The 12563-nt window shown below is 52.4% G+C and overlaps 7 protein-coding genes across 7 annotated transcripts; 2 read left to right on the top strand and 5 right to left on the bottom strand.

Moving 5' to 3' along the window:
* Nucleotides 1-851: 851 nt before the first annotated feature.
* N7525_007795 (uncharacterized protein) lies at nt 852-1909 on the bottom strand (the record flags this gene model as incomplete). The annotated part of the gene is made up of 2 exons (XM_061214204.1): nt 852-1562; nt 1778-1909. 2 exons carry the CDS (start codon nt 1907-1909, stop codon nt 852-854), a joined length of 843 nt encoding a protein of 280 aa, XP_061068635.1.
* Nucleotides 1910-2190: 281 nt separating this feature from the next.
* Nucleotides 2191-4008, bottom strand: N7525_007794 (sugar porter family MFS transporter; the record flags this gene model as incomplete). Its single annotated transcript, XM_002568206.1, has 4 exons — nt 2191-2568; nt 2621-2974; nt 3031-3741; nt 3790-4008. The coding sequence occupies 4 exons, from the start codon at nt 4006-4008 to the stop codon at nt 2191-2193; spliced, it is 1662 nt and encodes a 553-aa protein (XP_002568252.1).
* A 382-nt stretch (nt 4009-4390) lies between these two features.
* Nucleotides 4391-5569, top strand: N7525_007793 (sialidase family protein; the record flags this gene model as incomplete). Its single annotated transcript, XM_002568205.2, has 1 exon — nt 4391-5569. One exon carries the CDS (start codon nt 4391-4393, stop codon nt 5567-5569), a length of 1179 nt encoding a protein of 392 aa, XP_002568251.2.
* Nucleotides 5570-5656: 87 nt separating this feature from the next.
* Nucleotides 5657-6712, bottom strand: N7525_007792 (dihydrodipicolinate synthase family protein; the record flags this gene model as incomplete). Its single annotated transcript, XM_002568204.1, has 2 exons — nt 5657-6184; nt 6254-6712. 2 exons carry the CDS (start codon nt 6710-6712, stop codon nt 5657-5659), a joined length of 987 nt encoding a protein of 328 aa, XP_002568250.1.
* Nucleotides 6713-7040: 328 nt separating this feature from the next.
* N7525_007791 (uncharacterized protein) lies at nt 7041-9108 on the top strand (the record flags this gene model as incomplete). Its single annotated transcript, XM_061214203.1, has 3 exons — nt 7041-7193; nt 7244-7350; nt 7398-9108. The coding sequence occupies 3 exons, from the start codon at nt 7041-7043 to the stop codon at nt 9106-9108; spliced, it is 1971 nt and encodes a 656-aa protein (XP_061068634.1).
* Nucleotides 9109-9136: 28 nt separating this feature from the next.
* On the bottom strand, nt 9137-10129 carry N7525_007790 (uncharacterized protein; the record flags this gene model as incomplete). Its single annotated transcript, XM_002568202.1, has 1 exon — nt 9137-10129. One exon carries the CDS (start codon nt 10127-10129, stop codon nt 9137-9139), a length of 993 nt encoding a protein of 330 aa, XP_002568248.1.
* Nucleotides 10130-10832: 703 nt separating this feature from the next.
* Nucleotides 10833-12450, bottom strand: N7525_007789 (uncharacterized protein; the record flags this gene model as incomplete). Its single annotated transcript, XM_002568201.2, has 4 exons — nt 10833-10990; nt 11045-11253; nt 11301-12258; nt 12309-12450. The coding sequence occupies 4 exons, from the start codon at nt 12448-12450 to the stop codon at nt 10833-10835; spliced, it is 1467 nt and encodes a 488-aa protein (XP_002568247.2).
* Nucleotides 12451-12563: the final 113 nt, after the last annotated feature.

Here is a 12563-nt window from a genome sequence, read left to right as displayed (position 1 = left end):
TGCTTATAATAAAGAAATTGGCCATTCATTGATGGTTTATTACGGATAAATGGCCCATGTCGTCTACTCAAGTCATGATGTATGCTCTATAGTTCATGCGCTGCCAAGCGCAGATCCCCATATGCCGCCTTCTGATTGGATGATAAGCCCGGATTTTAACTTCCCTAGCGTTCGGAGGCCGGAATGCTACCGGCCTCCGAGAGTAGCCGGCCTCGTTATATCTGTCAGGCGGATTTGATATAGGACAGACTAAATCGGCATGGCTTTCGTGATACCTTATGTGTGATGCCCGAGATAAAGCGAATATTAAAAACCTATGAACAGTTTCCTCTCTCTGAAACTTCTATTGTCTTGATATTCGGGAACTTGGAAGTCGCACTTAGAATAAACCTAGATATATATTGCAAGGGAACAAAAGAACCAATGGTACATTTGTACGTATACCGGATTTCGCAGGGCAGTCCAAGTACCAAAACGGAACCCCTCTCAAGCGGTATTCTCTAGGCCTGAAGTAAGTTACCTTTATATCCGCATGAAGAGGCATGCTCTAATAAATGTTGAGAAGACTTGCCTGGTGCGAGCTCTACTTGGTATTTGCGGCATTTTTCCCATTCTTCGACTTGAGCTGTACGAAACCGGTATCACTGACGTTGACTTGGCTCATGATTTCTTTCTGCCGTTTCCAAGACTCGATTCGAAGGGAACAAGAGTGCATGTACGGTTGAGAGATTATGGATTAGGAGAGTATTAAGGTTGTAGGAACTGCACAGCCAATCATTGCCATCCGGCGTTCTACATCACGCAACACGAACTAATAAAGAGTTCCAGTTGATACATTACATGGAAAGCAACTAATCCAACTCAACGTCCTCATCATCGTGGAAAATAACAGTCCCCCAGTTAGGCCGATTGAACCTTTTCCCCTTGGGCAATGCCAGTCTATCCATAGCGTGCAGTTCCGCTGCATCCATCACAAAGTTCTTGAGATTATTCGCAATACGCACCGGATTTGTACTCTTTGGAATAACACTCCACCCCTTCTGAATCCCCCAACTCAGCATAACATTGCCCGTCTCGACACCCCTCTTGTTCGCAATCGCCACAATATCCGGATGCTGATGCAGGGTACTCCCGGAGCCACCAAGCGGGCCAAACGCCGTCTGATGGATCCCCTTTTCGGCACAGAACGCATTCAATTTATTCTGCGGCAGCAGTGGTTGAATCTCCGTTTGATTGACGGCGGGCACAACTTTTGCAGTCTCAAGCAGTTTTGTTAGATTCACGGTGGAGAAATTGGCGACTCCGATCGCCTTGACTTTTCCTGTAGCTAGCAACTTCTCCATCTCGCGCCAGGTGTCGCAGAAATCCCACCCCGCTGCGTGCACCGTACGATCTTCCCTGCCGTAGTTCTCGTCGTTTGGAGACGGGTCTAGCGCGACTGGCCAGTGCATGAGGTAGAGGTCGACGTAGTCGAGGTTTAGGTCCCGGAGGGACTTGTCCAGTGCGCTTTTAACGCGGCGGTGGTCGGAGGACCAGCTGCAAGCCCAGTTAGTGGTGGCTTGCTACGTGAGTATTTGGGAGAAAGTACAGCTTCGTAGTTACAAAGTACTTGGACCGAGGGACTCTGGTATTCTTGAACACCTGGCCGATTTCTGCCTCGTTTCCATCTAGGTTGGTTAGCACGATACCTCATGAACAGTGAAGAAACGTACATAGAGGAGCACAATCCTAGACCGCGTCAGTTCTGCTAAGCAACCGAATGGGAGTTGGAACATACAAAATGGCGATATCCGGCCTCAATTGCCGCCTGGACAGCAGCAGCAGCCTCGCCAGGGCCAGCCTTCCACGTTCCAAATCCCACGGCTGGGATGTTAGCTCCAGTGTTTAGGGTGAATGTTTCTGTAGCCATTGTGTGTGTTGCTTGATTGTACTACAGCATGTTGGACCCCTCATCATATAAGTGTATTCTTCTGAACCCCGCGGTCCCACCGTGTCGTATGAACGGGGAGAAGACCGATACCCCCTATGCACGGAGAATGTCCGTCTTTTCCTACGTCTGTACATAGGGCAGTCATACGTCTTTCAGAAACAGGTCCAGGCAGAAAGTGAATAATTTAAGTCGAATTCCGTTGATAAAACTACCATCTGAGCTAATTCCTCCATAATTTTGCCTCATATACATAATATGACTTACGAAACCGTTTCAATATGAGCCGCACCCTGCTTCCTCTTCGCCTCCTCCTCATCACCATCCCGCTCCCAATCAGCATCCACAGCATCCTGCTTTCCCTTTTGAATACCCTGCCTGACCGTTTCCTTCTTGGTCGGGTACGCATGCTTCCACATCGTCCACAGCGGCCGCTGGAACAGGTCATCCATACTCTCGATCGACCGGCCTTTCAACTCAGGAAGGCAGAAGAAGATGAACACGACGCCGAGGTAGGTCAGCAGCGCATAGAGCAGAAAGGCACCGTAGCCCACATTGGTTAGCATGTTCGGCGTTGCGCGTGTAATGCCGTAGTCGATTATCCAGTTTACGAAGAAGCAAAAGCCCATGCAGACGGAACGCTGCGAATAATTAGTACAATCGATTTATACCGTGCGTGCATGGGGAACTTACAATACGAGTTGGGAAAATCTCCGCTGCAGTTATGTAGCAGGCCACACTGTGTCCGAAGGACCACCCAAACGCATATAGGTAGATCCAGACTATGCCTACGATACCTCCAGCAGGGGTACCGCCCATGTCGGTGTTGTCAACTCCAGCGAACCTGAGATATAGGGCCAGATAGAGCATGGCAGTGCCTTGGATGGTTGCGCCGATGAGAAGTGGAAGACGACGACCAACACGGTCGACAAGATATGTAATGTAGAATATTGTCGCCGCGACTTTGACAGCGCCGTACACACCAGTTGTCAACAGCGACGAGCTATCTTGCACCCCGATGAGCTCGAAGATTTGAGGGGCGTAGTACTGAAACGATCGGTTAGTCAGAATTCACAGTGCAGGTTGACGGGGACAGGACATACATTCAACGAGTCCGTTCCAGTGAGCTTGTGAAAAATAAACAGAAGAACAGCGAGAATGAATCGTTGCAGGTTACTCCTGTTCCCAAAGATATCCTTTACCACGACCCAGTAATTGTGGCCCTGGAAGTTCTCCTGCTCAAACTGTACCTGAGCCTGGATTTCGCGATATTCAATTTGAATGTAGGGGTGGTCCGGGGGCAGCTGGCGAAGTCGACACAGATTCTTCAGCCCCTGCTCCGCCTTACCATGGTTAATGAGGTATCGAGGAGTCTCCGGTACAAATGGAATCATCAGACACATCAGCCCTCCAGGGATTAGCTGAATACTCATCGCAGTCTGCCACTGGGCATGGTCATCCTCAATCCCCGGCCTAGACCAGAGCGAGACGCCATAGTTAACCCAGAACGCAAGCATCAAAGATGTGACGATCATGAGGTTGTACGTAGCCGTCATAGACCCACGAACTGACTTGGGGGAGTTCTCAGCCAGGAACTGGGGGCTCAGCATGGAGCTCGCTCCTACTCCCAGACCACCGATGAACCTCCCTGCGAGTAAAACGTCGTAGTCAGGGACCATCTGCATCGCAGCACCCACCAGGAAGACGAGTCCCCATAGAAAGACAGACCATTTGCGACCTAGCCAGTCGGACGTTGGTGCAGCGAGAAGAGACCCAGCAGCGCCTCCTGCAGCAACCATGGCTGCGATGGTTCCCTAGAGTGGATTAATAAGATATGAGAAAAGGTCCGGCGTGCTGCTCACCTTCCGATCATCGTACTCCGCCTGCGGAATATCAAGCAAGCCAAACGCCTTCTTAAACGACGGCAGGGTCAGGATGCCGCCAATATTCCCAGTGTCAAACCCATAGAAACAGCCCGCCCAGGCCAGGGTAACCAGTAGATACAACAGTCTCAGGTTAAAGATCTCCCTCGGATCAGACTTGGCGTCCTTGCTCGCCCAGATGCTTGTTCCGCCTGCCATTGTCGAAATCAAAGAGAAAAGAACGTCCGCAGTCTGTGGTCTCAACGAGGGCGGTGGCGTGGCAGACTTAAGAGAGCAAGGGGCATTCCGGTCGCATGAGGGTTGGAGACCTACTTAAAGGGCACCGATCAGAATGGATGCATGGCCAGGGCTTGTCCCCGCGTGGTCCCACTTCCCCATGGGGTTGATGGTCCACCATTACGAGCCAGCGTGCTGGTATCGGACTGTCGTCCGACGTTTCTGATGTGCCCGGACCAGAACCGACGTCGGATTGCACCCCGCATTGATGAGCTTGACACCGTACACCGTGCCTTAAGAGACAAGCATCAGCTGGATAAGCAACACGCTGAGAGACACGATACACAAGGTTCACTCAGAAACAATGACAGGTATGCAGGAAATACTACCCAGTCTCCTCGACGGAACGCTGCGCCCGGGATCCAGGTCCGCCGTCCGTCGAGAAGCGTACCTGCGCCCCGCAACAGTACAATGCCACGCATCCAACCTGCTACGCCTGCCAAATGGTGATCTGTTATGCACCTGGTTCGGAGGAAACATGGAAGGGAAACCTGATATCAGCATCTACCTCTCCAGGCTCCCATCGGGGGGACAGACTTGGGGAGAAGCCGTAAAGGTCACGCATGACGATAGACGCAGCGAGCAGAACCCAGTTCTGTTCCGTCATCCTTCCGGCGAGCTCTGGCTGCTTTACACTTCGCAACAGGGCGGTAACCAAGATTCTGCTGTCGTGAAACGCGTTATCTCCTCCGATAATGGCGCCACCTGGAGCGGTCCCACCATCTTGTTCGATGACCCGGGCACCTTCATCAGACAGCCCGTTATTATTCTTGAGAACGGGGTGTTCGTGGTTCCGACATTCAAATGCCGGGGGGAGCCCGGTGCGAAATGGATCGGAAACGACGATATCTCTGTGATCCGCACGTCCGCTGACCAGGGGAGGACATGGTCCGAGGTTGCAGTTCCCGAGAGCACAGGCTGCGTGCACATGGAGATCCAGCGCCTGAAAAATGGGAGTTATCTCGCGCTGTACCGCAGTCGGTGGGCGGATTATATCCATCTATCTACTTCATCGGATGGATTGGACTGGAGTGCACCGCAGCCTACGTCCCTGCCGAATCCCAATGCTGGTATATGCTTTGACGTCTTGTCCTCCGGCCGGGTGGTGGCTGTGTATAATCACTCGTCTCGAAAGAATGCCGAAGCACGTAGAGAGGGGTTATATGACGAGATCACAGAGGAGGGCCAAGACACTCGTCCAAACCAGAAAGACCGAACCGACGGGAAAGAGGCCTTCTGGGGAGCTCCGAGGGCGCCGCTCTGTGTGGCATGGAGTGACGACGATGGAAAATCGTGGCAGCATCGAACCCTGGAGGAGGGAGATGGGTTTTGTCTGACGAACAACAGCGAGCAGAAGCGAAATCGCGAGCTGTCTTATCCCAGTATGGTGGTTGGGGAGGATGGCACGATCCATATTGCCTTTACCTTCTGGCGTCAGACGATCAAGTATGTTCAGATTGGAGAGGACTTCTTTACAGCATAGAATAGAAATATAGAACATGGAGTGGAATTGCATTTAGAACATGACCTGGCCTATGATTGATTGTCTAACAGGAATACTTCGATATGTCTATTTCCCCACTCGATCCGGTATTGACTGCTCAATCTCGACCAGATGCTGCATCACCTTCACCACCCACTCCTGCTTCTCCTTCCCAGACGGCTTATACGGCTTCCTGGGCCAGAATGCCTTCTCATCTGTAACCCCAGCACCAGGGCCAGCAAAATACCCAGCAGCGAATTTCGTCGGCGCAATACCCTCCTTGCACGCCTTTTCTGCCTGAGCCACGAGCCCCTGCAGTTTTGTCGCCTCCTGCACCTTGCCTTCCTTCCATAGGGTATACAGACTTGCCACAGACTTAGGGAAGACATTGCCGATACCAGTGACGCATCCGGAACCACCACCAATAAGACACGGGAGCAGCCAGTCCGACGACCCGGCATAGACACTGAATTGTTCATGGCTATACTCGTTTGTCAACCGGGTAACCTTCCCTGCGTTTCCACAGGTGAGCTTCGTGCCGACGATATTGGGGTGCTGCGCCAGTTCCGACATGACGTCCGAGTTTAGATCGACGCCGTTGCACATGGCAGGGAACTACACCCGTAACTGTTAGCATACGCATATTCCCGCAGTAGGATGGAAAAGGTAGGGGAGGATGCGCACGCTGTAAATAACAATTGGAATCGGACTATTATCAGCCACCTCACGATAAAAGTCGATAATTACATCCTTCGTCACAGCCTTCACCCAGTACGACGGCGGGAGGAGAAGTCCAAAGTCCCCACCAGCCTCGTGTGCATCCTGCGCAAGCCGAATAGTTTCGTTTGTAGATTGTCCGCTGATGCCCGCCACGACGGGGAAATCAGGCAATCCGAGATCTGTCGCGGCGCGGCGCGCAACGCGCACCAGTTCTTGACGCTCAGTTGCGGAGAGAAGCACAGCTTCAGCGGTTGTTCCGGCCATGACGAGCCCATCGACGCCCCCGCGGATCAGGTATGCGAAGTATTTGTACGACGCCTCATAGTCGATCTCCTGGCGCGGTGTGGGCTTGTACAGAGAGAGGACGGGGCAGTAGATGCCAGCGGGGAGAGGTTTTGATTTCTGTGCAATACTCGACGTCATTTTCAGTTGACAATACTTTCAAGAACACGATTGAATATCATTATTCAAGTTATCTTGGCTTATGCTGCCTTATAATGCGATCTCACACCCCGCGGTTTGGCCCCATCGGAGAACGGCCGAGCAGCGGAGACCAGCCCGTGATGATGCTTTATATGCGCTGTGATTGGCCTGGAGTGAGGAGAAGATGGAGAAAGGCTTCAAAGCGATCTCTCCAACCTTATGCGCCAGTCATGCACGCTGGCTTAAGGTCTGTCCAAGTGGGGATGTCGTGGTCGCTGGCAATGAATCCTCCCGCCTGCACAATCACACATGAATACCACGAGCAATAATGCCAAAGCGGAAAAGAGAGTTGGCGGTCGAGAACGGCCATAATGAATCGTCCTCCGATCAGGGACAGAAAGGAGGCCAGAGTCTAGTGGAGGAGGTTCTTCCTGGCATTACGCGCAAGATTACTGCGTGTGCCGCCTGTCGCAAGAACAAGGTGAGTGTTCGCTAGAAACGAGAATGGTTCAATTTCCCTAAGAGAATTAGATCCGCTGCGATATGCCAGACGATGGCCCTCCCTGCGTCCGATGTCGTCGCCGGGGGCTCTCGTGCGTTCTCAACCGCAGTCTTCAGTCCCTGATCGAGGATACCAAGTAAGGCAGACGCAGCATGCAAATAATGTCCAGACTGACAATTGCAGAAATGTGAAGCTCCTTCAAACAGACGTCACCCACCTGCACGGTACCCTCGACATGCTCTGCCAACACATCGGAGTCGAAGGCCCAAAAGCTCTCCGTTCAGTGGGACACGACCGCGAGGGCTCATACCTTCCAGCAGACAACGACCAGAACCAGACACAACAGGAGGAAGAAGGCTGCGAGGTGTCGCCTCCCGATTCACCGTCCGCTGTGCAAGCCCCGATCGACACGTTCCTGGACATCGCCAAAATCCGCAGTCCGCACTCCAGTGACTCGCCCGCCAGTGCACGTGCCAGTCGGTCGGGGACGAGGTCAGATCTCATCAGCAAGGGCATTATCAGCGCCACAATTGCCGAGCGACTGGTTCATCACTACTTTGCGAGACTCGACCACTACCTTTACGGGATTGGAGGAGAATATCAGGGGCTGGAGCAGCTGCGGGCGAACGCACCGATTCTTTTCGCCGCCATCTGCACCGTCTCTGCCCTGCACGATCCACAGGAGCGCGTTGTGTATGAAGCCTGCAATCGCGAATTCCGGTCGCTAGTCGCCAAATCGACCTTTGAGAAGCGAGATGTCGATCATATTCGTGCACTGTGCATCACCTCCTTCTGGCTGGCAGACGCCTCGCGCATCTTCTGCAGTGATGCGATCCGACGCGCGGCGGACATTCGACTCCATCGCAGCTTCGATGCTCTGTTCGAGGATCGCACAGGGTCAGGAAGTGGACCGATGCCCTCTGTGACGTCCCCATCAATGCAGAATCTGTCCGCTGCCACTGATCGCGTGCGCCTGTGGTACCTCCTGTTCGTCTGCGACCAGCATCTGTCTATCCTGCACAACCGAGACTCGCTGCTGCGGAGCGACAAAGGAATCGCAGTTGGCTGGGAGCTATACCTACATCGTGCTGAGACGACCGAGTCGGACGTGCGCATCCTGTCACAGGTATCGCTACTGTTGATCATGGGCCAAGTGCGCGATGTGCTGGGATCCGACAACCAAACCCCCCTACCCCCAGCTCTAGCCGGCCAGATCCTCAACTACTCGCGACAGCTCGACAAGTGGTACACCAAGTTCTCTGCTCTGTTTGTGACAAACGCCTTTATCGGCGATTTCCCTAAGCGTGGCCTCCAACTGCACTACCAATTTGGCAAACTATATCTCGGCCACCAGGTGTTCAAAGGCCTTCGTGGGCGCCCCATTCCTCCTCATTTCCTGTCCGCCGCGACAATGGCGCATGGCACTGCAGTCTCTATCTTCGAGATGATACTCAGTGAACCAGAGCTGCAGGAGGGACTGGTCGGCATGCCGCATTACTTCCACGTAATGATTGCCTTTGCCGGCCATCTACTACTACAAATCTGCCAAAATTACTACGAACAGCTTGCGATCAAGATACAGGACGACTTTCAGCTTATCAACAGTGCATTGAACCTATTTAGAAACACCCAGTGTATCCCCCAGCACCCCATCTGGCGAATGACACCGGGTCTGAACAGAAAACTGCACGACTGCGCTGCCAGCATCGGAGTCCCAGTTCCCTCCGCAGTCCCAGTTGGAGGATTAAGTACACAGCATGCTATCCCCGACCAGGAGGCTCTATACTACCCCCCAGTCCCTACAGCAGAAGCTTCGCAGCCCATAGACGAGCTCCTATTTACCGATTTTGGCGAATTCAACTTCCCAGACCTCACATCAAACTTCATGACATAACTGGAGACACTCTCCAGGGCTATCTTGTCTATGACTTACTGCCCCCATAATCCTCTATATACGCACGAATCGTCTCGGTTAATTCCCTGTCAGGATAAAAGCCCATATCCAGCGCCTTCTTCACATCAAACACCGCCGGCCACGATCCCACAATCGCCTGTACAGCCGGATCGGCCTTCTCAACCACGCGCTGCAACGCCTCCTCCCCTCCAACCTTCTCCAACCCATCGAGGATCTCCTGCACAGTAACCGTAACACCAGGCAGATTGACAACCCGCGAGTACGTCTCGCCTTCGAACCGGACATCCCCCGCACGGACAAGGTTCCGAATAATTGTCCTAGTCGCACAAACCCACAATTTCAGGTCCCTGTTCACAGGAAGAACACTCTCCTCGCCATTAAGCGGCTCGCGCACAATCCCCGAACAGAAACTTGACGCCGCACCGGACGGTTTCCCCGGCCGTACAATGATAGTCGGCAACCGCACGATAACCGCATCGATAATGCCACGACGGGAGAAGTCGTTAAACAACACCTCGCAGATATGCTTCTGCGCCCCGTATGAAGACTGCGGGATGGTGATTGTCGATTCTGTCACGGGTGCTTTGTGGATCTCTGGCCCGCCGAAGACAGCCAGGCTGGAGGGGTATATGATGCGAACTGGTTTGTGGGACCCGGTTGTAGATTCGTGTTTCTCGCGGAGGATATCGAGGATATTCCTCATCGAGTCAACATTGACTGCGAGTCCGAGCGAAAGATTCGCCTCGCTTGCGCCGGACATTATCCCGTGCAGGAGGTACATGTGGCTGAAATCTGTAGAGAGGAGGGACTTGCATGTTTTGCGGGAGGTGAGGTCGGCTTTTAGAGATGTTATCCGCGTATTGGATTGTGCCGTGTTCGTGGGTTTCGGTGGTTCAACCGCGTCTGTCAGGACTAGATTGTTCACGCCTGGAGTGCTGGCGAGGGCTTTCGCCAGGGCTTGACCCAGGAACCCGGCTGCACCGGTTATGAGGATGCTCATGGTGTTGAACTAGGTTCTTTGGATTGGTGCGCTGTGAGTTATTAGTAACCCGTGGGAAATTGAAATATATATTTGCACTCACCTTCGGATGATGACCATGCGCTGTGTATATTTAGAAAAATGCATGTTAGACGCGACAGAATCAGCATGATACTAGATGGACCACATCATAGTCGGAATGAGTCCGTTCACGGACACTGATGCGTGGGAGGACATCTCACCCGTGTGTACGGAGAGAAGACCGCATCTTTGTGCTCTACCTACGTTGGCTGCATTAGTGGAATGGTGAGTCGGTGCTCTTCCGAGTCCGCCAGGAGGCGATATCGCGAGATATAGCTACGGCAATGGTGTCACGTAATAGGTAGAAGATTTTTAATCGGTTAATTGTGTTTGGCATTATCTGTTCGAAATATCCATCTCATTGAGTAAGGCGACAAGTAAATTTATGTTGTATATATCCTCCAATTGGCTGTCATATATCATAACTATGTGAGTTGACCATCTATAGCTCTTTTCTGCCATTGCGTAGGTAGAATACATTATGACTTGGTAGAGCGTTACTATAACTTTATATTCGATATTCTTTTCATGATAACTTCGCGTAGGTGCTCTATATGAGTGTCTGTCATTCTTGCAAGGCCGGGCCTTAGCTGCTTGTATCTATGTATCCAACTCTAGACTACGCCCTATATAAACAACAATCCTAAAGCTTCACCTGAGGAGCCCATGTAATCCATGGATGTGCCTCAGTACCTCTAATTAACGGATCAACATAGGCAGTGTTGACCATACCAGGATGCGCCTGGTCGATGTGCGTGATGCCGCTTAGCTTCATTGCTGAGACAAGCTCGTCTTTGAGGACTGCAGAGCGTTAGTTATGGCATGATTCTATGAGAACAGGGTAGACAAACGTACTTTGTGTAAGGTGCTCAACTCCTTCCTGTCCATATGTTAGAGAGTAGAGGTACGGCCGTCCGATCCCAACAGCTGTAGCTCCTAAAGCGAGTGCCTTCAAAATGTCTGTTCCTCGTCGGATTCCCCCGTCGATGTAGATCTCCATGCGACCGAATACCTCAGGACACGTTCTGTGTAGTTCCAGCAGTGTGATGATGGCAGGTTGGACTCTGTAGATCGGTTAACTTGGGCACCATCAAGGATTCTTTATACATACGTATCCAGAGACCTCCCCCCATGGTTACTCAACATTATTGCATCAACACCATACTCCATCGCCATTCTCACATCAGCCCCTGTTTGGACCCCCTTCAGCACAATCGGCAAGCCCGACACCTTCTTGATCCATGCAAGATCCTCCCAGTTCAACGTCGAATCAATATACTTGGCCATAACCCTTCCAAGCCCACCGCCCTTCTCATCATTCCTTGCAACCGCACCACTAACAGCGGAAACCAGATTTCCAGCCGCAATACGCTCGTCGGCCTCACGCTTCCCCGGAATCGGCGCATCGACAGTGACAAATACCGCCTTGATCCCGAGACCCGCAGCTTCACGCAGCAATTCCTCTGTCTTCCGCCTGTTCGAGTTGACATACAGCTGCAAGAAAAAGCCCTGCCCCGGTTTCCCCGCAGCCACAATCTCCGCAAGCGGGAAAGAAGCATTATTCGAAATGATATGGATGATATCCTCCTCCCCACACCCCCTCGCAACAGCCAACTCACCATCCGGATGCGCAAGCTTCGCCATAGCCGTGGGGCTAACGAAGAATGGCGCAGACGACGGACAACCCAATATCGTGCGGGGCATCTTAACCTCTTTCACGTTGCGCAACACGCGCGGCCGCAGCATGATCTGGCGGTACGAGTTTAGGTTCGCATGATGCGAAACAAGATCCGTCGCGGCGGACGAATAGAACGCGAATGTTTTCTCCGTGTACTTCTTCCGCGCGACCTCCTCAAAGTCATGCACGGCGATGAGCTGTTCGAGCTGCGGGATCTCGTCTGCATCTGGTGGGCTGCTGGTTTCCGCGGGCGTGTCGACGGAGGGTAACTCGGGGCTTGGCTCGATCATCCCCTTGAATTGCTCCGTCGTGAGGGTTTTGTGGATCATGGAGGGCGAGTGTACCTCGTCGTAGGCTTTTGAGGCGTCGTTCCCTGCGTATTTGAGGATAACTGGGTGCATTAGGAATGAGAATATGCGGCGGAGATGTGTGAGTACGTACTGGCCGGTCCGCCTGGATGCTCATTCAGAAATGCAGTGACATCGTAGATGCGCGAATGGACGACAATCCAGCAGTCATCTGCAGTAGTGTGTTTCTCCAGTTCCGACGATGAGATTAAGGGTCCGTTTGTTGCGTCCTCCATTGTATCTGGACAAAGCCCTGAACAAAGCCCGACTACTGGAAGCAACAAGACTCCGGGTCAACAACAACTACGCTATAAATACACGACTCAAAGCTGTCAAAATAAAATAGCCG

The sequence above is a fragment of the Penicillium rubens genome (assembly GCF_028828025.1).
Source record: "Penicillium rubens strain IBT 27055 chromosome Unknown utg000003l_segment0_segment0, whole genome shotgun sequence".
In the NCBI taxonomy this organism is placed as follows: domain Eukaryota; kingdom Fungi; phylum Ascomycota; class Eurotiomycetes; order Eurotiales; family Aspergillaceae; genus Penicillium; species Penicillium rubens.
The sequence above is the reverse complement of the archived record's forward strand: the minus strand, read 5'-3'. Positions and strand labels throughout refer to the sequence as shown.